The 21,940-nt window shown below is 37.1% G+C and overlaps 1 protein-coding gene and 1 long non-coding RNA gene across 2 annotated transcripts in view; one reads left to right on the forward strand and one right to left on the reverse strand.

Annotated features, from left to right (window-relative positions):
* LOC131553639 (uncharacterized) overlaps positions 1-21,841 on the reverse strand; it is a 38,884-nt gene extending 17,043 nt beyond the window's left edge. Inside the window, exon 1 of the long non-coding RNA XR_009274224.1 lies at positions 21,619-21,841. This is a non-coding gene — a long non-coding RNA (uncharacterized LOC131553639). The remainder of the gene's footprint in view (positions 1-21,618) is intronic.
* On the forward strand, positions 3,004-21,625 carry cpxm1b (carboxypeptidase X (M14 family), member 1b). Its single transcript, XM_058798441.1, has 13 exons — positions 3,004-3,635; positions 6,134-6,243; positions 6,552-6,691; positions 6,788-6,872; positions 7,917-8,067; positions 8,237-8,325; positions 9,154-9,277; positions 15,437-15,633; positions 15,863-16,042; positions 16,145-16,439; positions 20,337-20,476; positions 20,569-20,671; positions 20,759-21,625. Exons 1-13 carry the CDS (start codon positions 3,056-3,058, stop codon positions 21,067-21,069), a joined length of 2,505 nt encoding a protein of 834 aa, XP_058654424.1. The 5' UTR covers positions 3,004-3,055; the 3' UTR covers positions 21,070-21,625.
* Positions 21,842-21,940: the final 99 nt, after the last annotated feature.

Below are 21,940 nucleotides of genomic sequence, written 5' to 3' on the forward strand. Positions count from 1 at the left end.
AGACATCATTTTGAAAATTATATATTTGTGTGCGTGTGTGTGTGTGTGTGTGTGTGTGTGTGTGTGTGTGTGTGAGAGAGAGTGTGTGTGTAGTGGATAACAGAAAGACTAAATCCAATTCTATATTCTAAATATATTACATAACATATTGTAAACAAAGACACACACACACACACACACACACACATACATACATACATATTTTTAAACTGATATATATTAAATCTGATATATATTGAAACATTAATATATTAAATGTATATGTGCCTACTCTATCAAGCAATTTTTATTTACCTATTACTTAATTTTATTAAATAATTTGACATGTATGAAAGTATCTATTATTTATTTCTCTATACTTATTTTTATAAATTATTCAATAATAAATAAATAATTTTAACACCTAATGTCTTTTTTCCTTGCCATATATACATTTGTAAGAATATATGTACATGAATATAATATTTTACAATTTGTTTATATACAGAAAGGGAGCTCTGAATAATTGCTTAGATCCTTAAACTTGTTTACAATCTGATATAAAAATCAAGAGGCTATATTTAATTGATCTGTACAATCGAAGTCTAATTAGTAACTCAATTTATAGAGCCATAATCATAACAACTATTATGCCCAAGCAGACCGTTGGGAGCAATAAGCATGTTTTCTTCTAGTTTCATTGCAGTTCCTATAGCACCAGTCCCACCAATTTCATACGCTACATGACAGCATCAGCCACCTGACAAATTATTATGGTTTGACATGCATAGTTAGTAGTCACTTAGTACTCCAGTAAAGATGACCCCAGACAGTGTACAATAAAGTCATGTTAACACCTATACAGACAACATAACAGCGCAACAGTCTCTATATAGCATGCTATGAATATTTTGCAGTGTTAAGTTTCCTATTAAGTGTTGACATTTCACTCCTCACTGTAGGTGGTACTGGGAGAAACTGACAGGTTGAGGAAAGGAATTTCCATGCAAACTCCATGATTTTTTCTCGCATCCGGTGTGTGCATGTGTTAGAGAGAGAAAAAGAGGGGGGAGAGAGAAAGGAGTAAATTGAATTTTTCAGGAAACTACACCCTCCAGCACAAAGATCTCAAATATTAAGTTTACTTCACTTAGCTTTGTTCTTATACAGACACTAATAAGTGCATTCAAAATGAAAAAGACTTACAAGCACCAAATATCATATAAGTAATCAAATAATACATACATTTCCATCACCTGAGGTTTACCTGCATTAACATTCAATGCATAATGGCACTAAACTCATTTATGATGTCAAAAGACAATATTTATATGAGAAAGGGAAACTAGACCAAGCATTACTTAAGAACGAAAAGAAGAAGAAAACACCACTCATTCAATAATTGATAGAACATAAAATGATAAACCGCTTTAAATGCTCAGAATTGTTTGTCTGTTTTTCACATTTCTGAAATGGTTGTATGAAGTTTATTGAAGCGCGTAATGCATTAATAATAGATGGCGATGTGGTCTCTAACCTCGTTACTATAGTAAAACTCAGCAGGAGTTCAGATTGGACATGAAAGACAGTCAGCAGTGCAAATAACCAACATTTAAAGTCCATCTTTCCACGCATAAACAATATCTTGTTTTATTTATTCGATCAGAACTGTCTGAGCGTTTAATTTAGTTTTGCCCAAAAAACTACTACTACTAATAATGAACTCTTCCACATAAGAGTCCTCGTGTTTCAAACGCTCAAACTTCTACATGCTGTCAAATTATGTCACATTAAAAAATACACAGTGTTTTGTCGCCATCTAGTGGAATGTTCTTATTAACAAATGATAAGTGTGGATTCAAAGTTGGATTTGGATTTACTTCTCATTGCTTTTATACTCATCACGACGACGACACAATGAATTTTCTATATGGAAGGTTCCATATGGGGGTTTGCAGCAAAATATCAAAATTAAATGTATATTAAAATAATTGAATTCCCTCCATGCTACAAAAAGGGTTACTTCTTTGATGTCACGAATGTTTTAAAACGATGAAAATCACTCTTTAACATGTGGCATGCAAAATGTTGGACGTAGCCACATAGCCTACTGTTGTTTTTAATTAAAATTAGCTGATTAAAAATAGTTACTAGAATAAACTGAATATTAATTCATCGGATTATGTCATTAATTAATCACAACAATGTGATTCTGTTGAACACAGCCAAGAAATTTAGGAGGTTGGTAAGAACTTGAACAACACAATAACAGAGAAATAATCAACTAACGATGATCATAGCCCTCTATTAAACATTTAAAAATTATTTCATCATACCTTTAGCTTACTCAGTAGAGCTGCAATCTTAGTTGCGTGGGAAGTTTGTGTGTCACTGTCAAATGTAACAATTAAAATGTGACTTTGTGAAAAGGACTGTCCTAAACTGTTCCTATAGTAGCATAAAATTAATGCTAGAAAGCCTATGCACTTGACACCGGCCCTGGAGTTAGGACAGGCCAAAACGACCATTTGAGCAGACATTTAACAGACATATGTTGTAGGCCTACCTTAAATATACTAGATTCATTTTATGTTAGATAATAGCACTTAATATACCTAACAGGTCTTAAACAACAAATCTCATGAGTTTTCCCCATTGTTAATCAACTATTCCAGTCAAGTCCAAAAAGTCTGGCCTGTCATCGCCACTAGATGGCGCGCTAATCCCATTAATTAGGACTATAACTGTTCAACTTTTTCTGAGTGGAAAAATAATTCGAAAGGCACAAGTAATACCGTAAAAACGATATATAATATCATGATGCTCAACATACTATATTTTATAATGAAAACACAGGAACAGAAAACCCAAGAAGAAAAAATGAGAAATGTGCAAAGAAAAGTGTATGGCACACATTTTCCCCTCAAACTCTCTCTCCCTCTATTCACAGTAATATGGTTTCACATTTGCCTTGTAACACTAGTGGCGCGTGATTTTGCAACATTACGGGGTTCATGTGTTCAGACAGAGCTACATATCTGGGCTGAGATTTACAGTAGGCACTAAATAGGGAACCATGGCACCAACCGTTATACTTTTATCTTTGCTCACTTTTATTGTTGTTTTAGTTGGAGGAGTAACTACTTCACCTTCTCTTAAAAAATCAGCTACAACTGCATCATATAATTTAAATTACACTCAAACATCATCTGCAACTGGAAGCGGGAGAGCCCGTATTAAATACAGGACCACCAGCACTTACGGAAACATCTCACCTACTAAGGTAAGCAGGTTCTCCAAGACGGTCAAAACCACTGAGGCGACCAACAGAGCTCTGAAACCCACTGAGGGAAGCACTAAACCTCTGAGAGCCACGACATTTAAACCCACTCCGGCCACCAGAGCTCCCAAACGCACAACAGTGAAGCCATTCGAGTCAACTAAGGGTACCACAAAAACTCTGAAGCCCACTGTGAAATGGACTGAGGTGAGCACGAAAGCCTTGACACCAACAACAGTGAAGCCAACACTACCAGCCACAAAAACAACGACCACCCCAGTGCGCTTCTCCACAGAGGACCTGAATGAGAACATTGATAAAAACGTGGAACGGAGAGTTTGGAACACAAAAGAAAGTGAAGAACCACAGATATTTGGTAAGTAAATGTGAAACTCTTGTTTCCACTTTTGGAAATGAATGTTTAGCCACGGATAAAATTATACTTTAGAAACAATTATTTTATAATGATAATATTTATACAATTACAATTGCATTACATTGTTAATGCATTTGCATTTTTTTAAATTACTGCAATAAAATGGACAATCAGAATTCTAACAATATACAAATACATCATTTTTAAAAGAGGAATGAAGAGTTTAGAAGACAAAATGAAGAACCACAGGTTTTGGTAATAATGCTACTAATGTAACATAATTGTACTAATATAATGTAACATCTGTCTATACATACGTGTATCTATACATACTTCCATCTATCTATATATTTTTGCATTCATCATCTGCATGCTAAAAAAAAAAACTCCCAGATTATCAGTACGGGACATAAATATGCAAGCAAGCATTGTTACATAATTCCAGCCATATTCAAACACTATAGTCCTCTTCCTGTTTCAAAAGCCAATTGGGTCACACGTCAGTGAACTGGTTTTCTCCACTAACCAAACAAACCACAGAGCTGAAAAGCATGATTTTCCATAGATTATATTCAACTGCAGGAATTCTATGATCAGAATTATGGGAAATGTTTTTGTTTCCGTCATGTATCTTGTAACAAGTGAGCTAAAATAAGGACATGTACAGAACATTTGCTAGGATTATAAAGCTAGTTGAAGTCTTCATTATGATGAGGACAGAGAAAAAGAACCCATTCAAGAACCCACTTTAAACAAAGCAGTCGTCGGAATGAAACTTCACAAGCAACAGCTCTTGTTCTCTTCAACTTCTCTGTTAATCTCAGAAATTGGGGTGTTTTAGCAGATTTATAGGGGGTGGTTGCATAACAAGCCCAATTACATCCAGACCTCTCCAAACACCTCTTAAAGACAAGCCTAGCGGCATCTCAGCCCTGCTGTCTATCAACTTGGAGCATAAAACAGTTTAAAGGACAGCAAGACAATAGTCCTGGTCAAAGTAATTGGGTCATCTAAACATCAGCAGTGCCAGGAAATCTCCCCATTTTCAGATGAATTGGTGAGGAATGCTGACTCCACAAACCATCAGACTGACTCACCCACAAGAACCAGATGTGCTTGTCTCTCACTGATACCCCTTTTCCACCAACGCAGTTTGAGTGCTGGTTGAGAGTCTCATCAATTTTGTCCATTTACAAAAGTTCAAAAGCAACATGCTCAATCAGCTACAATAATGCTAACCAGTAATAAACAAGACATTTCTGGAAATATTATACAAGCTATTTGCTCATTAAGAAGTTCACAAGTTTAACTGGGAGGTATAAAATAAGTAAGTAAAGAGAAACCTAAAATCTTTACTTATACTTCCCTGAAAAGAGCATGAAGCCCCCACCAGCAGCAGTTAATGCATGTGGAAAATATTTACATACAAAGTGAGCAGGATTTGGAGCATGAAAGATTATACGATGCATACTGTAATTGATTTTATCTCTGTGTTAAGGCACTTGTATACTGAAGTATGTTTATAATAAATATTATAAACTAAACATTCTGGCAGGATGTGGTGCATCACATGCAATGAGTCAGTATCACTTTTGAACAGGGTTTTGTTTACAAGACAGTTATTATGAACTAGTGAAAGTCCGCAAATGGTGTTAATCACTCAACTCTAACAGTTTGCTTTATATGGAGTTGTGATATAATTTATAAGTTACAGAAATATATATTTTTCATCATTTTGAATTCATAGTTATTTAGGTTTATTGTTCATAATACAATATGTAATATAATATGTTTTATTTAGACTACTTCCATGTTATTTTACTGACTTAAATGTGTGACATTCATGTTGTTATAATGAACTCCCAACTCAAAGAGGTACGAGTTTCCCCAATTGTGCAGGTTATACGAAACTGGGGTTTGCGAGTTTGTGAGGGAACTGCAATGGATAGCTTAGCTGATGAAAAGCTAAATCAAAAAAAATAAATAAATAAAATTAAAAACAAAGACAAAAGATTAAATATTTTATTTATCTGCATATCAGGCAACCATTAACTGACATCAGAAAAATGTGAATATGTGAAAGCGTTAAATTATTGAAATATTCACTTCAAGTAACTATTTTAGGTCAAATGGGTTCAGCTGACGGAAAAGGTTTGGGTGTTCCTGCAATGCTGAATAGGAGTTTTTCCACATGTTGGTATCTGTGTTTCCAGAATGGATCTTAAAGGCTTCAAACACAGATAGGAACACTACAAAACAGCCTGGTAGAGAAGGGAGAAAGTATTTTCAAAGCGGATGTGCCACGCTGGACTCCTCAAACAATAGTTTCCTGTCTGTCCTGCAGCTGCACCAAATGTAAAATCTTATGCACTGATTACTAAACAGTTCTTTTAGAAATAGCATTCAAATCCACTTGGCTCAAAACTCTAAGGAGCACATAATGTTTCTTTTTCTCCATTTCCCTCCTCCACATTAAATCATCTCTTTTGCTTTCTCAGAGTGTCCTCCTTTGGGTCTGGAGTCTCTGAAAGTTAAAGACTCGCAGATTCAGGCCTCTTCTTACAAGCGTATGGGTTTGGGGCCACACAGGGGCCGACTAAACATACAGGTGAGCCACACTACAGAATAAACCTTAAATATATGCATACACACTAACGTCCTATAAAGTTTAGAGTCAGGAAGTCATTTATTGTTTGTATTTAGCAATGAGTCAGGTACACATTCAATTGATCAAAAGTGACAGTAAATAGATTTATAATGTTAAGATTTCTATTTTAAATAAATTATGTTCTTTTCAATGTTTCGATGTATATGTCACCATAAATATAGTATCCATTATCATCAGCATATCTGCCAATTTGTGGTTTTCAGATTAACATAAACCACTGTTTCATTGTTTTTGTTTTGTTTTTGCAGTCTGGTGTGGAGGATGGCGATATCTATGATGGAGCTTGGTGCGCCCAGTATAAAGACCAGAACCAGTGGTTACAGATAGATGCCAAGAAGCTCACACGGTTCACAGCAGTTATACTACAGGGTCGCAGCTCTATATGGAGGTACTTCGTATTATAATATATTTCTTTACCATAATTCCGTAATTAAAACAAATAGTAAATTCAATTTAATAACAATATGCCCCTTTTATTCTGCAGCCTGGACTTTGTAGAAACCTTCAAGGTTCAAGTTAGCAATGAGACCATTAAATGGAAGCCATGCATGAATGGAACAGAAGAGGCGGTATGTTGGTCTCTGTTATCAAGTGTAAAAAGAAATTGTCTTTTCTGTACTTTTTACACTACCAGTAGTTGAAATAATAAAGATCTTTTTTTTAAATCTTTTTGAAAGAGATCTCACCAATGCTTTATTTGATGAAAAATACAGTAAAACAGTAATATTGTGAAATATTATTCCAATTTAGTAATACTTAACTGTTTTTTATTTTAATATATTTTAAAATGTAATTTATTCCTGTGATGCAAAGTTGAATTGTCAACAGCCCTTCTCCAGTCTTCAGAAATCTTCAAAAATCTTAATTGTTACTTATTATTTTTTTAACCAGTAGTATATATATACCCAAGTGAAAACATTTACATAAATATGTCAGAAAAAATAAAAAAAAAAATTGCACCTAAACATTTTGAGTTCTGAGACTACAGTATTTTCACACAGTGAAAAATAGTAACAGCTAAATTAACTAGTTGTATTCAAGTCAAAATGTATTTTAATATCACTGAGTCAACCTAAATGCAGTATTTTATACCAAACAAAATTCAATTTTATAAGTAAAATCATGCAGAAATCACTTTTTAAGTGATTTCCAATTACAGGTTGCCAAAAAAAAGAATCACGAACAACAGTATTTCTCATTATATGACCCTATTAATCATAATTATGAGGCTGAATTACAGTTTTCCTTTCATTTAACAGAGATAATCTAAAATAAGCCCTGTTTTCCAGACAGTAGGTTGTGCCTTTGACTGCTGCTGGTGTATATTAGCCTCAGTATCTTTGTGACATCATTATATCCATTCAGCGTTTCCAGCTGGCACAGGGTGGTTTGTACTAACAGAGGTTGGAGGCAGGCGCTGGCAGTAGTTGGCAGGGTTAAGCGGCTCTTTTGAAAAGAATAGCCTGCCCACTGCGGACTGCGCTGTGCCAGCCTCTCGTGTGCCCTCCTTGGGCGTAGACTAGAATGTGGTGCAGTGCCAGCTGCCACTAGCAAATGTCATTTGGATCCTATCAATAGGATCACTCACCAGAAGTGATCTTGTATGCCAACAGGTGTTTGAGGGGAACAAGGACAGCGAAACGCCAGTCTTGGCCATTTTGCCCGAGCCGGCGGTGGCACAATACATACGCATTAACCCTCAGACATGGTTTAAGAATGGGACCATCTGTCTGAGAGCTGAAATTTTGGGCTGTGAGCTGCCAGGTATGACCATATGGAAGGTCTTTCTTTGACATATCATGGAGATCACAGGTCTAAGGAAAACAATGCATTATTCAAATGTATCAAATTGATAAGAACATAAGTAACAATATACTACTGTGAATTAAATGTGGGCACAGTAATATTTGTGAACTGTACATTGTGTTTTAAGATCCAAACAATATATACCCATGGCAAGCTGAGGAAGGCACCAAGGACAAACTGGACTTCAGACATCATAACTACAAAGAGATGAGGAAGGTGAAAAAGACGGATTTTCTTACCTTGTTTTGTTGTTGCTTAGTCAATATGAAATGGTGAAACCCACTGACATATTGCAGATTAAAAATGATATATCAGGCTCTATAGAATTTTATCTATTTTGTTTTGCTTATTGAAGATAAATAAATACTGTGAATCACAAAAAAACAATTGCTACTTAAAGCCAGCAGGCCTACATGCTAGTACAATGCACTTCAGATTGATAGAGCTGGTCTGTCAGTCAGGCCGCATGATCTAATATCCAGTCCTGGCGAGAAAACAAACATTTTTCCAGATTGTCACATCAGGATGTGAGCACTGCCTTTGCGGATCACTTGTGGTCAGTCTGACCACTATTATGTAACGGTGTCTACATTAACACAACCCTGCGGGTAGGTAACAAAAACCACATTTATATACACACAGAAAGATAATCTGAAGGAAAATATGCGCTTTGTCGTATACACTACTGTCCAAAAGTTTGGGGCCAGTATGATTTTTAAAGTGTTTTAAACTAATTTCTTATGCTCACCAAGGCTGCTTTTATTTAATCAAAAATACAGTGAAAACAGTGATATCGTGGGAAACTATTACAATTTAAAGTAAGCATTTTCTATTTTAATATAGTTCGAAATGTAAATTATCATTATGATATGCTGCTCAAGAAACATTTCTTCTTATTATTATTATCTCATTACTATAAAACAGTTGTGTTGCTTCATTTTTTTAAGGAACCCATGTTTGATCATCACTTTAATGTGATGTGTCCTTAGAGTACATTAAGTAAGAATAAGCTGTAAAAAAAGAGCATAATCATTTGTCTTTCAGCTCATGAAGTCTGTGAACGAGATGTGTCCTGATATCACCCGCATTTACAGCATTGGCAAAAGCTACATGGGCCTTAAACTGTATGTGATGGAAATCTCAGACAATCCAGGCAAACATGAGCTGGGTGAGTTTGAGTCCCAAGTTAATCTACCACTAACTATATTCTGTGTAATCATGCAAAAACCTGACTAATATAAATTTATGCAAGCACAATTTTAGCCCAAAAAGTGTTTCTTTAGCTTGCTTTCAACATGTGTTTGAATTATACGCCAAGTCTTACTGATATATAAACACTCAGTAAATTTGTTAGTAAATTTAAGGCCAAGCTATAGGATATTGATGTGGCAAATCTCTGTGCCTAAAGATAACCAGGCAGAATGCAGATTTTGGAGAGAAAATATGTGGAACTTTGAAATTCAAACAGGGTCAATTGTGTTAAACTAAAGAAACATAAGGATTCAAATTCTGTGGAAATCAGTAGTTTTTTTCTGGCACAAATTCCATGTGAGTACAGTTATCAGTTTTATGCTGGAATGAGAGCAACTGGAACATAGCCCAAAAACCCTCTGCCCCTCTCTCTCATTCACTCTGATTTGCCCTGTCCGTTTACACTGGGCAGCTCTAGTGTTTACATTGGCCTGTGGGTTAGAGATTGGTTTCTCGGTGAGAGAGGTTGCCAGCTCTGGCAGTGGTTTTCTCATCTCCTGCCAGCTCTCATAATGCAAGCTGCAGCCAGGGATGCAATCGCAGAAAGCCATGGCGGCAGACCTCAGAAAGTGTCTAGAGAATGAAAGTGGGAAGAAATAACCACACCCGGTGTGTTAGAAAATCATAGAGCATTTCACAAGTGGATCAAAGCATGTGGCAATTCTGTTTAGGAGGACATTTTACCCAATTAATGTGAGAAATACCAGGCACAGTGGAGAAATGCCAGCCTACAAGACTCCACAAGTTATGGCCTCTTTGAAAATAGATTAGCTTTATGTCAGCTGTGTTCATGAAATGAAAAGAGCATGAAAGTGCATTTGTGTGTTCTAGTATTACAAGTCACATGCATCAAGTCTGAGGCCAAATAGCATACCTAAACATCATTATTGGCTAAACCGCTTTTTCTCAACACATAAACAGTCCTTTCATATTCAGTTTCTACTTCCAGAACACTGGATATAAAAATCCCACACTGCTGCACTCTATACAGGAGAGTATTTTCTAGCCTGTATGAGGGGTATATCATAGGGGTATAACAGTACATGTATTCGTACTGACAATTTCGGCACGGGTCTTTCAGTTCGGTATACATGTGTACCAAACAAATACAGCATTGTTTTAACCACTGAGTGGAACTTAATTGGAAACTTCCAGTTTTACATATTGTTACTTTTGATCAGAAACAAGTCTCTTCTTTCAAATTATGTCAATTTTTTCAGGAAATTCAAACAATAAATGATCACTGTATACAGTGCCGTCCTTTGGGCGGTGCAACTGGTGCGGTCGCACCGGGCCCCTTTTTTGAAATGCGTTTTTCTGGATATTTTGTTATTCTGTCTCTCACTGTTCAAATAAACCTATCATTAAAATTATAGACTGATCATTTCTTTGTCAGTGGGCAAACATACAAAATTATTTTTATTTTATATTTTTTTGAGTGTTGATTATTATACTCAAATAATAATTTTAAGTTTACTCTAACCTTATAGTAATATAAAAGGGCTCACTATAGTTTAGAGCATAAACTGAGGTAGATTTTTATCCCTAAGAAACTTTTAATTATAATTGAATGTATTTAAGGAAAGAGCAATTTCTTCAGTAAACATACAGGTGCATCTCAATAAATTAGAATGTCGTGGAAAAGTTCATTTATTTCAGTAATTCAACTCAAATTGTGAAACTCATGTATTAAATAATTTCAATGCACACAGACTGAAGTAGTTTAAGTCTTTGGTTCTTTTAATTGTGATGATTTTGGCTCACATTTAACAAAAACCCACCAATTCACTATCTCAACAAATTAGAATATGGTGACATGCCAATCAGCTAATCAACTCAAAACACCTGCGAAGGTTTCCTGAGCCTTCAAAATGGTCTCTCAGTTTGGTTCACTAGGATACACAATCATGGGGAAGACTGCTGATCTGACAGTTGTCCAGAAGACAATCATTGACACCCTTCACAAGGAGGGTAAGCCACAAACATTCATTGCCAAAGAAGCTGGCTGTTCACAGAGTGCTGTATCCAAGCATGTTAACAGAAAGTTGAGTGGAAGGAAAAAGTGTGGAAGAAAAAGATGCACAACCCACTGAGAGAACCGCAGCCTTATGAGGATTGTCAAGCAAAATCGATTCAAGAATTTGGGTGAACTTCACAAGGAATGGGCTGAGGCTGGGGTCAAGGCATCAAGAGCCACCACACACAGACGTGTCAAGGAATTTGGCTACAGTTGTCGTATTCCTCTTGTTAACCCACTCCTGAACCACAGACAACGTCAGAGGCGTCTTACCTGGGCTAAGGAGAAGAAGAACCGGTCTGTTGCTCAGTGGTCCAAAGTCCTCTTTTCAGATGAGAGCAAGCTTTGGATTTCATTTGGAAACCAAGGTCCTAGAGTCTGAAGCTCATAGCCCAAGTTGCTTGAAGTCCAGTGTTAAGTTTCCACAGTCTGTGATGATTTGGGGTGCAATGTCATCTGCTGGTGTTGGTCCATTGTGCTTTTTGAAAACCAAAGTCACTGCACCCGTTTACCAAGAAATTTTGGAGCACTTCATGCTTCCTTCTGCTGACCAGCTTTTTAAAGATGCTGATTTCAATCTCCAGCAGGATTTGGCACCTGCCCACACTGCCAAAAGCACCAAAAGTTGGTTAAATGACCATGGTGTTGGTGTGCTTGACTGGCCAGCAAACTCACCAGACCTGAACCCCATAGAGAATATATGGGGTATTGTCAAGAGGAAAATGAGAAACAAGAGACCAAAAAATGCAGATGAGCTGAAGGCCACTGTCAAAGAAACCTGGGCTTCCATACCACCTCAGCAGTGCCACAAACTGATCACCTCCATGCCACGCTGAATTGAGGCAGTAATTAAAGCAAAAGGAGCCCCTACCATGTATTGAGTACATATACAGTAAATGAACACACTTTCCAGAAGGCCAACAATTCACTAAAAATGTTTTTTTTTATTGGTCTTATGAAGTATTCTAATTTCTTGAGATAGTGAATTGGTGAGTTTTTGTTAAATGTGAGCCAAAATCATCACAATTAAAAGAACCAAAGACTTAAACTACTTCAGTCTGTGTGCATTGAATTTATTATTAATACAAGAGTTTCACAATTTGAGTTGAATTACTGAAATAAATGAACTTTTCCACGACATTCTAATTTATTGAGATGCACCTGTATATATATATATATATATATATATATATATATATATATATATATATATATATATATATATATTTATGGAACCATAAAGCCAATATAGAATTTATTTTAAGAGAAGGATCTGATTTGAATGAAGCACAAAAATCAAAAGGATGATATACTATGGGTGTAACGGCACACACACATGACGGTTCAGTATGGTTTCGTTACAGCAGGGGAAATATATATATATATGTGTGTGTGCCGTTACACCCATAGTATATCATCCTTTTTGATTTTTGTGCTTCATTCAAATCAGATCCTTCTCTTAAAAATAAATTCTATATTGGCTTCTATGGTTCCATAAATAACCTTTAACATCCACAGGACCTTTCTATTGCAAAAAAGGTTCTTTATAGTGGAAAAATGAAATTTAGATCATTAAATAGTCTTCACACTAAAAAAAAAAAAAGTCTCTTTTAAGAACTGTTTACTGAAAGGTTCTTTGGGGAACCAAAAATGGTTCATCGTAGTGCTGGGCGGTATACCGGTTCATACCGAATACCGGTGTTTATTTTTCTTATGATATGAATTTTTAAAATACCGCAATACCGGTGTTATTTAAATAACGTTCGAACGCGACACACTGTTTGAGAGGGGTCTCTTTTCACTATTGCATTGTGGCAAGAACACAGCTGTATGTGTTACTAAGCGTGTTCTGAAGCTGTAGAACTAGTAGAACGTGATGACACAGAAGAACTCATCAACAATATCCACGCGCCGCCACCAGCTCCGCGTCTCACACACACAGCGTGACTTTAGCACTATATTTAGCAACTTTCAGACCCTTTTAGCGGCTTTTTTCCATAGAATATACAAACTGACAAACCTAGCGAATGTTTTGGATAAACCTTAGCTATGGTTCGTTGGAAGATGTCGCCAGTGCTGCCCCGCGAGCGAGATCTGACTCCCAGCGCAGCGTCGCGTCTCTCTGCGTCTGTTCTGAGCAGCGGCGGCAGAGAAGCACCGCATTCATTTGGCCGTACCGCGACTGTTTGGAATTATAAATATGAGCATAGTTCGTCTGTTAATATTATGCACTTTTTTTTTTTAGTTTACTCAGACGCAGCCAGTGCGCTGCATGAGACAAAAAATATAGCCAAAACCACCGCATAGCATCTTTAGTATAACGTTAGATGCATGTTGATTTTATCAGACGATGTCGCGATTATAAATGAGAATGACTCCTGGTTAACATGTATTAATGGGTCGTGTTTAGTCACTATTTAGTGTGGAATTTTTCTACAATATTCGCTCATCATGACAGTAAAATAGGGCATTCTAAGTCAATCTACTGCAGTTTTTCCTCTCTCAATCAGTAGAAAATGTGGTTAACACCCGATCATGCATGGGAAAAAAAAAATACCGTCATATACCGTGAAACCGGTATAATTTTGAAAAATACCGTGATATACATTTTTGGTCATACCGCCCAGCACTAGTTCATCGCTGCAAAAAACACCTTTTGGAACCTTAATTTTTAAGAGCGTTGTTGTTTCAGGGGTTTTCCAGACTCATGGATTTCCTGTCTGCATTTAAATCAATGGCATATCAATTATGTAGTCTGCATGTGGGGGTCAAAGTTCAGTTAGTTACTCCTCTGGAAATTCCTCCTCTCTGGCGGGGTGGATGATGTTTTCTCAGCAAGGCTAACGAGAGCCAGATTGCTGAGACTGAATGGGTCAACTGTTAGCCAAATAGTGCAGAAAGAGAGGAGGGGGAATTTAACCTTGCAGAGGACCTGAACCTAATGACGCCTAGTTTCACTGTAAAAACAGACGCAACTTGGCTGATAAAGAGGCAGCAAGCTGCAAGCCGAATCAATATTTATAGAAATAAATCAGCCAAGCTTGGTCAGATATACACAGATGCAGCTCAGTTGCACATATTTCCTGTTTTGCCTAAAAATTCAGAGCCAATATTAAATGTACCTGTTTTTATTGGGAATAAATCATTGTGTTCTAAATTTCATGATATTATAATGGAAAAAGGCCATTTTATATAATGACGAATGGTTTTTCCGAGACAGAAACTGCCTACTACTGATGAATTTAAATATAATAAATTAATTTATTAACATTCTCCAAAATATATACACAACATTACAGCATTTTCCCCTCATTTCCAATTTTACACTAAAAAGAAATGAACGATACAAATGTTTATAGTGGTCTAACCCCACATGAGATCAGGATTCCAGTCATATTAATGACTTAAAAAAGTTGTTTTAATTTTACACAATGGTGGCCATGAGATCACATGAATGAATACTATTATACCATATGAATTAATACTACTACAATTGCAACAAGGGAATTTCTACAATATGACCTGAAACTGTAAACATCCATGCCAATTGGACAAAAGTCCAAGACAACTACCAATAAAGAAAATACAAAAGTGCACCTATAATCACAAGCTAAATGAATAAAATGTAATGTCTATTGGTTGCACTTGTATAAAGGACAATATTTAAATCTTGACACTTTCCTAACATTTAGGACGTTCTTCATTGTGCCTATTTTGTTCTTACCACCAGAGAGAACTGATTAAAAAAAATGTTGGCCACACACATTAGGCCTGACAAATTATGATTTAAAAAAAAAAAAAAAAAACTTTGAACTTCAAAACAAAACAGACAATCAGCTTTCTGAACAGCTAGAGAGAGGGTGCCAGATTTCAGACTTCTCTGTTAGCACACTATATAGGGGCGGTAGAGAGGCATCTGTGCAAAGCATGGAGTTACTTTTCAAAACAGAGCCCCCAATCTGTACATCTGTATACCATAACACTTCTAAAAGCTGCACACACTTAATCTATTTTCTGTGAAGGAGCATGACAATCTAAACATTTTGGCTCCCCCTGCAGGTGAACCTGAGTTTCGCTATGTGGCCGGTATGCATGGAAACGAAGTGCTTGGGAGGGAACTACTGCTCAACCTGATGGAGTACATATGCCAGGAGTACAAACGAGGAAATCAGCGCATTGTTCACCTGGTCAAAGAGACACGCATCCATCTACTGCCCTCGATGAACCCTGATGGCTATGAAATGGCTTACAAGAAGGTAGAGTGGGGAAAGCCATGGATATTCAGCTGTTTCCAAAATTATTCTCCACTAACACATTACCATTTAAAGGTTTTTTAATATTTTTGAAGGAAGTCTCTTATGCTCACCAAGACTACATTTATTTGATCTTAATCTTGTGTTTTACATTTTATACCAAGCACAAACAAGCTCATTTATTCAGTGACTTCATAACGCCTGTGTTTTGTGAACATGCTGTGTTTTACAGGGTTCAGAGCTGTCCGGGTGGGCACTGGGTCGCTATAGTTATGAGGGCATTGACATGAATCACAACTTTGCAGATCTGAACACAGTGATGTGGGATGCCATCGAGCTGGAAACGGACAAATCTAAACTAATCAATCACTACTTTCCCATTCCAGAGCACTATACTTCAGAAGATGCTATGGTATGAGGTCTCACTGATTAAAACAAGCACCCCTCTCATCTTTAAATGACTTCAAATGATCATTCTCCTAAGATTTTATATTATTTTGGTCTTATATTTAAGGTGGCTCCAGAGACGAGAGCCGTCATCAGTTGGATGCAAACTATACCTTTTGTTCTCAGCGCTAACCTCCATGGAGGAGAGCTGGTTGTCACATACCCATTTGATATGACCAAAGACTGGGCTCCCAAAGAGCACACTCCCACCCCCGATGAAAGCTTCTTCCGCTGGCTGGCCACAGTTTATGCAAGCACCAACCATGTGATGTCCAACCCAGACCGAAGGCCCTGTCACAATGAGGACTTCCTTCGTTACAATAACATTATCAATGGAGCAAACTGGCATACGGTGCCAGGCAGTAAGTGCTGCTTTTGAGATCATAAAGGAACTCCGTCTTTGCTGATAAAATATATATAAAATATGCAAAACAAGAGGCCTGTCTTATATATATACAGTATATATATATACTGTATATACAGTATCTCACAGAAGTGAGTACACCCCTGACATTTTTGTAAATATTTTATTATATCTTTTCATGTGACAACACTGAAGAAATGATACTTTGCTACAATGTAAAGTAGTGAGTGTACAGCTTGTATAACAGTGTAAATTTGTTGTCCCCTCAAAATAACTCAACACACAGCCATTAATGTCTAAACCGCTGGCCACAAAAGTGAGTACACCCCTAAGTGAAAATGTCCAAATTGGGCCCAATTAGCCATTTTCTCTCCCCCCCGGTGTCACCACTCGTTAGTGTTACAAGGTCTCAGGTGTGAATGGGGAGCAGGTGTGTTAAATTTGGTGTTATCGCTCTCACTTTCTCATACTGGTCACTGGAAGTTCAACATGGCACCTCATGGCAAAGAACTCTCTGAGGATCTGAAAAAAAGAATTGTTGCTCTACATAAAGATGGCGTAGGCTATAAGAAAATTGCCAAGACCCTGAAACTGAGCTGCAGCACGGTGGCCAACACCATACAGCGGTTTAACAGGACAGGTTCCACTCAGAACAGGCCTCGCCACAGTCGACCAAAGAAGTTGAGTGCACGTGCTCAGTGTCATATCCAGAGGTTGTGTTTGGGAAATAGACGTATGAGTGCGTCCAGCATTGCTGCAGAGGTTGAAGGGGTGGAGGGTCAGCCTGTCAGTGCTCAGACCATAAGCCGAACACTGCATCAAATTGGTCTGCATGGCTATCATCCCAGAAGGAAGCCTCTATTAAAAGATGATGCACAAGAAAGCCCGCAAACAGTTTGCTGAAGACAAGCAGACTAAGGACATGGAGGGAACCATGAATGCCAACATGTAGTGTGACATACTGAAGCAGAGCATGATCCCCTCCCTTCGGAGACTGGGCCGCAGGGCAGTATTCCAACATGATAACGACCCCAAACACTTGCTAAAGAAGCTGAGGGTAAAGGTGATGGACTGGCCAAGCATGTCTCCAGACCTAAACCCTATTGAGCATCTGTGGGGCATCCTCAAACGGAAGGTGGAGGAGCACAAGGTCTCTAACATCCACCAGCTCCGTGATGTTGTCATGGAGGAGTGTAAGAGGACTCCAGTGGCAACCTTTGAAGCTCTGGTGAACTCCATACCCAAGAGGGTTAAGGCAATGCTGGAAAATAATGGTGGCCACACAAAATATTGACACTTTGGGCCCAATTTGGACATTTTCACTTAGGGGTGTACTCACTTTTGTGGCCAGCGGTTTAGACATTAATGGCTGTGTGTTGAGTTATTTTGAGGGGACAGCAAATTTACACTGTTATACAAGCTGTACACTCACTACTTTACATTGTAGCAAAGTGTCATTTCTTCAGTGTTGTCACATGAAAAGATATAATAAAATATTTACAAAAATGTGAGGGGTGTACTCACTTCTGTGAGATACTGTATGTATGTATGTATGTATGTATATATATATATATATATACACACACACACACACACACACACACATACAGTGTGTGTATGTATGTATATATATATATATATATATATATATATATATATATATATATATATATATATATATATATATATCAGTGGGGATTTCTTTAAGACTGCAAGGGAAGCTCGGCTTCCCCTATAATGTCAAAAAATTAATGGTAAAATATGTACTATTGTGTTAACATTTTATTGACTAAAAATGCGTTAGAACACGTTCATCTCGAAGACGAGTTCATTCAGAATCAGCTACATACAGCAGGTCGGACTCGATTTCCTTCTCATACATTCCCGTAGCGTCAGTGTATTTCTCCGTTGAAGCCGAGCGTCCATTGACTTCAATGGGGCTGCTTTGAACAGTTTTTTTCAGTGCCTCGAAACTAGACGGTCATTGGATAAATGCTGCGATTATGTCCCGCCCCCGGACGCTCAGCGTCTCTGGGGGTGAATGGAGGAGTGGGCGTGCCTGGACGCCGGGCTTCTGCGTGATGATTGGAGGGTCTGCATCTCCTTTTGATTGACAGCGATTTTGTCCTATAAAAAGTCGCTGACGTTTCTTATCAATCATTATATATATATTTTATTCATTTATAATGTTATATTTTAATATACATGCTGCTAACTCGGAAATTTCAAGATATGCGAGCAAAAAATGCTCCTGACACTTAGGCAATACGACACGAGCAAGAATCCAATGTGTTCGAATCCAAATCCGTGTTGATTTGGGCGAATCACTGATTCACTGAGCCACTCATAAAAACAGTCATTTGATTCGGTCCTGAAGGATTCAGCCGTTTTGAAAGAATCATTTGAATGACTCAGTGATTCAGTCACGAACTTCTGCCACCTGCTGGCCATTTTTAAGTTTCACGTCTAAAAGTAGGCATGCTACATTATTTTCCAACATATTTCTATATTCAGAATTTAGTATTTAAAACATTAATCTCATAACATTATTCATGCAATTATAAATATAGTCTAAATGAATAAATGCCACATCTAAATGTCACTTGATGCAGCTTCTGTGCAGTGCTAAGATGAGTTTTGTTTAGATCATTTCATGGATAACAATAGCCAGTCATTCATTCACATTAAGTATTCAGAGAATAATATTGTCTGTTTTCACTTACATCTATTTATTTATTAAATTTTGATTCATTTTGTAGAATTGAATTATAAATTAAGCTGGTATAGTATCGTAAGACATTTTTATGGTATCGTGACAACCCTATTATACACCACATTCTTTGTTTCAGTTTAACCTAATTCCTAATTAACCTAATTAAACATTTCCTCCGTCGAGTTTAATATCTTTTTTTTTTAGATTGTTTGTTCATTCATTCATTCATTCATTCATTCATACAGTAGGCTAGTGTCACTGGAAAAGACTCCTAGTTGGTACGACAGGGTCACAGAGCATTTTCTTGAAAAGGAACCTAGGGCAGAATTTAAGTATAAATAAATGGACAATTTTTATGATGTAGGCCGAAAATGAGCTTCCCCTCTTTGAAAGACCAGCAGCCACCACTGATATATATATATATATCAGTGCTGTCAAACGCAATTAATCGCATCCAAAATAAAAGATTTGTTTACATAATATATATAATATATGTATGTATTATTATACTGTATGAGCTACTCTAGCTACCTGAATTCCCTCATTTTCTCTCACCAGGAAAAGATAGTAATGTCACTTTTTCACCTCGTAATTTTTTTTTTATCTTTACCATTACATTCAGGGTTCAAAATATACTTTTCACCAATACACACTACCAAAAGTTTAGGGTCAGTGAGGTTTCTTAAAATGCATAAAAATGCATCAAAAGTGACAGTAAAGACATTTATAATGTTACAAAATAATTTGGTTTCAGATAAATGTTGTTCTTTTGAACATTCTAACAATCTTGAAAAAAAATTGGCATCACAGTTTAAAAAATGTTTAAGCAGCACACCTTTTTTCAACATCGATAAAAATAAGAAATGTTTCTTGAGGACTAAATCAGCATATTTCTGAAGGATCATATGTCACTAAAGACTGGAGTAATGATGCTGAAAATTCAGCTTTGCATTACAGGAATAAATCACATTTTAAAATATAATAAAACAGAAAATAGTTACTTCAGTTTGTAATAATAGTTCACAATATTACTGTTTTCACTGTGTTAATATATAAATGCAGCATAGATCACAGAGACTTCTTTGAAACATTTAAAAATCTTACAGACTCCAAACTTTTGAAAGGTAGTGTCTGAGAATATTAACCCTGATTGCTTCACTCTGCCTGTGTCTTCATCTGTAGGTATGAATGACTTTAGTTACCTGCACACCAACTGTTTTGAGGTGACGGTGGAGCTGTCCTGTGATAAGTTCCCTCATGCCAGTGAGCTGCCCATAGAATGGGAGAACAATAAAGAATCTCTCCTTGTCTATATGGAGCAGGTACAACATATTACATACAAAATGTCAGCAACCACGTCTAAACACCTGAATGTGTCAGATGCAATGCAAACACTGATTTGTCCATATGACAGGTGCACAGAGGAATCAAAGGAGTGGTTAAGGACAAAGACACTGAAGCCGGCATCGCTGATGCCATCATCAAAGTAGATGACATCGACCACCACATAAGATCAGGTAACGCTATTCAGAATGATTTCAATCATTCAAATACTTTCAGGCAGCTACAAAATAAGCTAAAAATGTTCTCCTATCCTATTTCAGCTTTTAATGGGGACTTCTGGCGTCTGTTGAACCCAGGCGATTATGATATCACAGTGACCGCAGAGGGATACTTCCCATCTACACGAAGTTGCAGGGTCGAGTACGAGCGCTACCCAACTATATGTGACTTCCACCTCACCAAGACACCTAAACAGCATCTGAGAGAGATCCTGGCCAAGGGAGGCAAGATTCCCAAAGACCTACAGCTCCGACTGCGGCAGCTGCGCATACGGAAACTGCGTGCCAGCACTAAGCTTATTAATCAACGCAGGGCGTCACAGCAGCGCAGGGCTAGGGGGGCCCACAACTAGACTGACCTTTAACCTTTGACCTGTTTTGCCGGTCAAGTACAGGATTAAACTATCAATGTCACAGGCAAATGCAGTTTAGAGGGCCTGTAAGTTGCCCTTTCCTGTGGTAACATACATTGTGTATTATACATTTAGAGCAGATACATTATGCAGTGTACTGTAAATTTTACACAGAAATGTTTCAAACTAAACGGTTATTGATAAAATGGACAATTAAAAATAACCCCATCGTTGGAAAGCTCGATTTTCGAGCTAATATGTGCTCATATTTGTGCACAGAAGAGCAAATACTACATTTCAGTCTGGAACTGATGTTTTGTCAAATGGTTTCATTAAATGTTTATATTTTGTCTGCTATATTTCAAACAGTTTAACCCTGAAAAGAGCTGATATCAGATGAAATATTTGCTGAAGAGTTATTTATAACGCTAGCAATTCCCTGAAATTAAGTTTGATTAATTACTGTATGATTTAGCACTTGGGTGTTTTGTTTTTGAAGGAAACTGTTGTACACATGTATCGAGATAAACAATACAAAGATCAACATACCTCATATAACAAGCAGTCGTATTATCCAAATACGAGTAGTTACAGAGATCCAGATGAAACGGGAATCATTTGTAAATAAACTTTTGTAATAACTTAACATGATGAATGAACTTGGCCCGTTATTGTCCCTATGGACGCCACTGTCTCTGTTTGACCTGTGGCTGTCAACAGATGGCGCTGAGGTGCTTTGGGAGATTTCAACAATGTACAAAATAGTAGAAAGATAAATAAATACGCTTTTAGAATACATTGAATCTACTCTGTATTTTGTAATGCTTGTCATATGCTCGTAATGATTTATATTAAATATAAAATGAGCGTT

Source organism: Onychostoma macrolepis, chromosome 14 (assembly GCF_012432095.1).
Source record: "Onychostoma macrolepis isolate SWU-2019 chromosome 14, ASM1243209v1, whole genome shotgun sequence".
Classification (NCBI taxonomy): domain Eukaryota; kingdom Metazoa; phylum Chordata; class Actinopteri; order Cypriniformes; family Cyprinidae; genus Onychostoma; species Onychostoma macrolepis.

Excerpts from the sequence above, each read along its gene's own strand:
- cpxm1b (XM_058798441.1), top strand. The coding sequence starts at position 3,056 with ATGGCACCAACCGTTATACTTTTATCTTTGCTCACTTTTATTGTTGTT. Across the intron at positions 8,068-8,236 it reads TTTGGGCTGTGAGCTGCCAG|ATCCAAACAATATATACCCA; the intron begins GTATGACCATAT and ends TTGTGTTTTAAG. Across the intron at positions 20,672-20,758 it reads CGACCACCACATAAGATCAG|CTTTTAATGGGGACTTCTGG; the intron begins GTAACGCTATTC and ends ATCCTATTTCAG.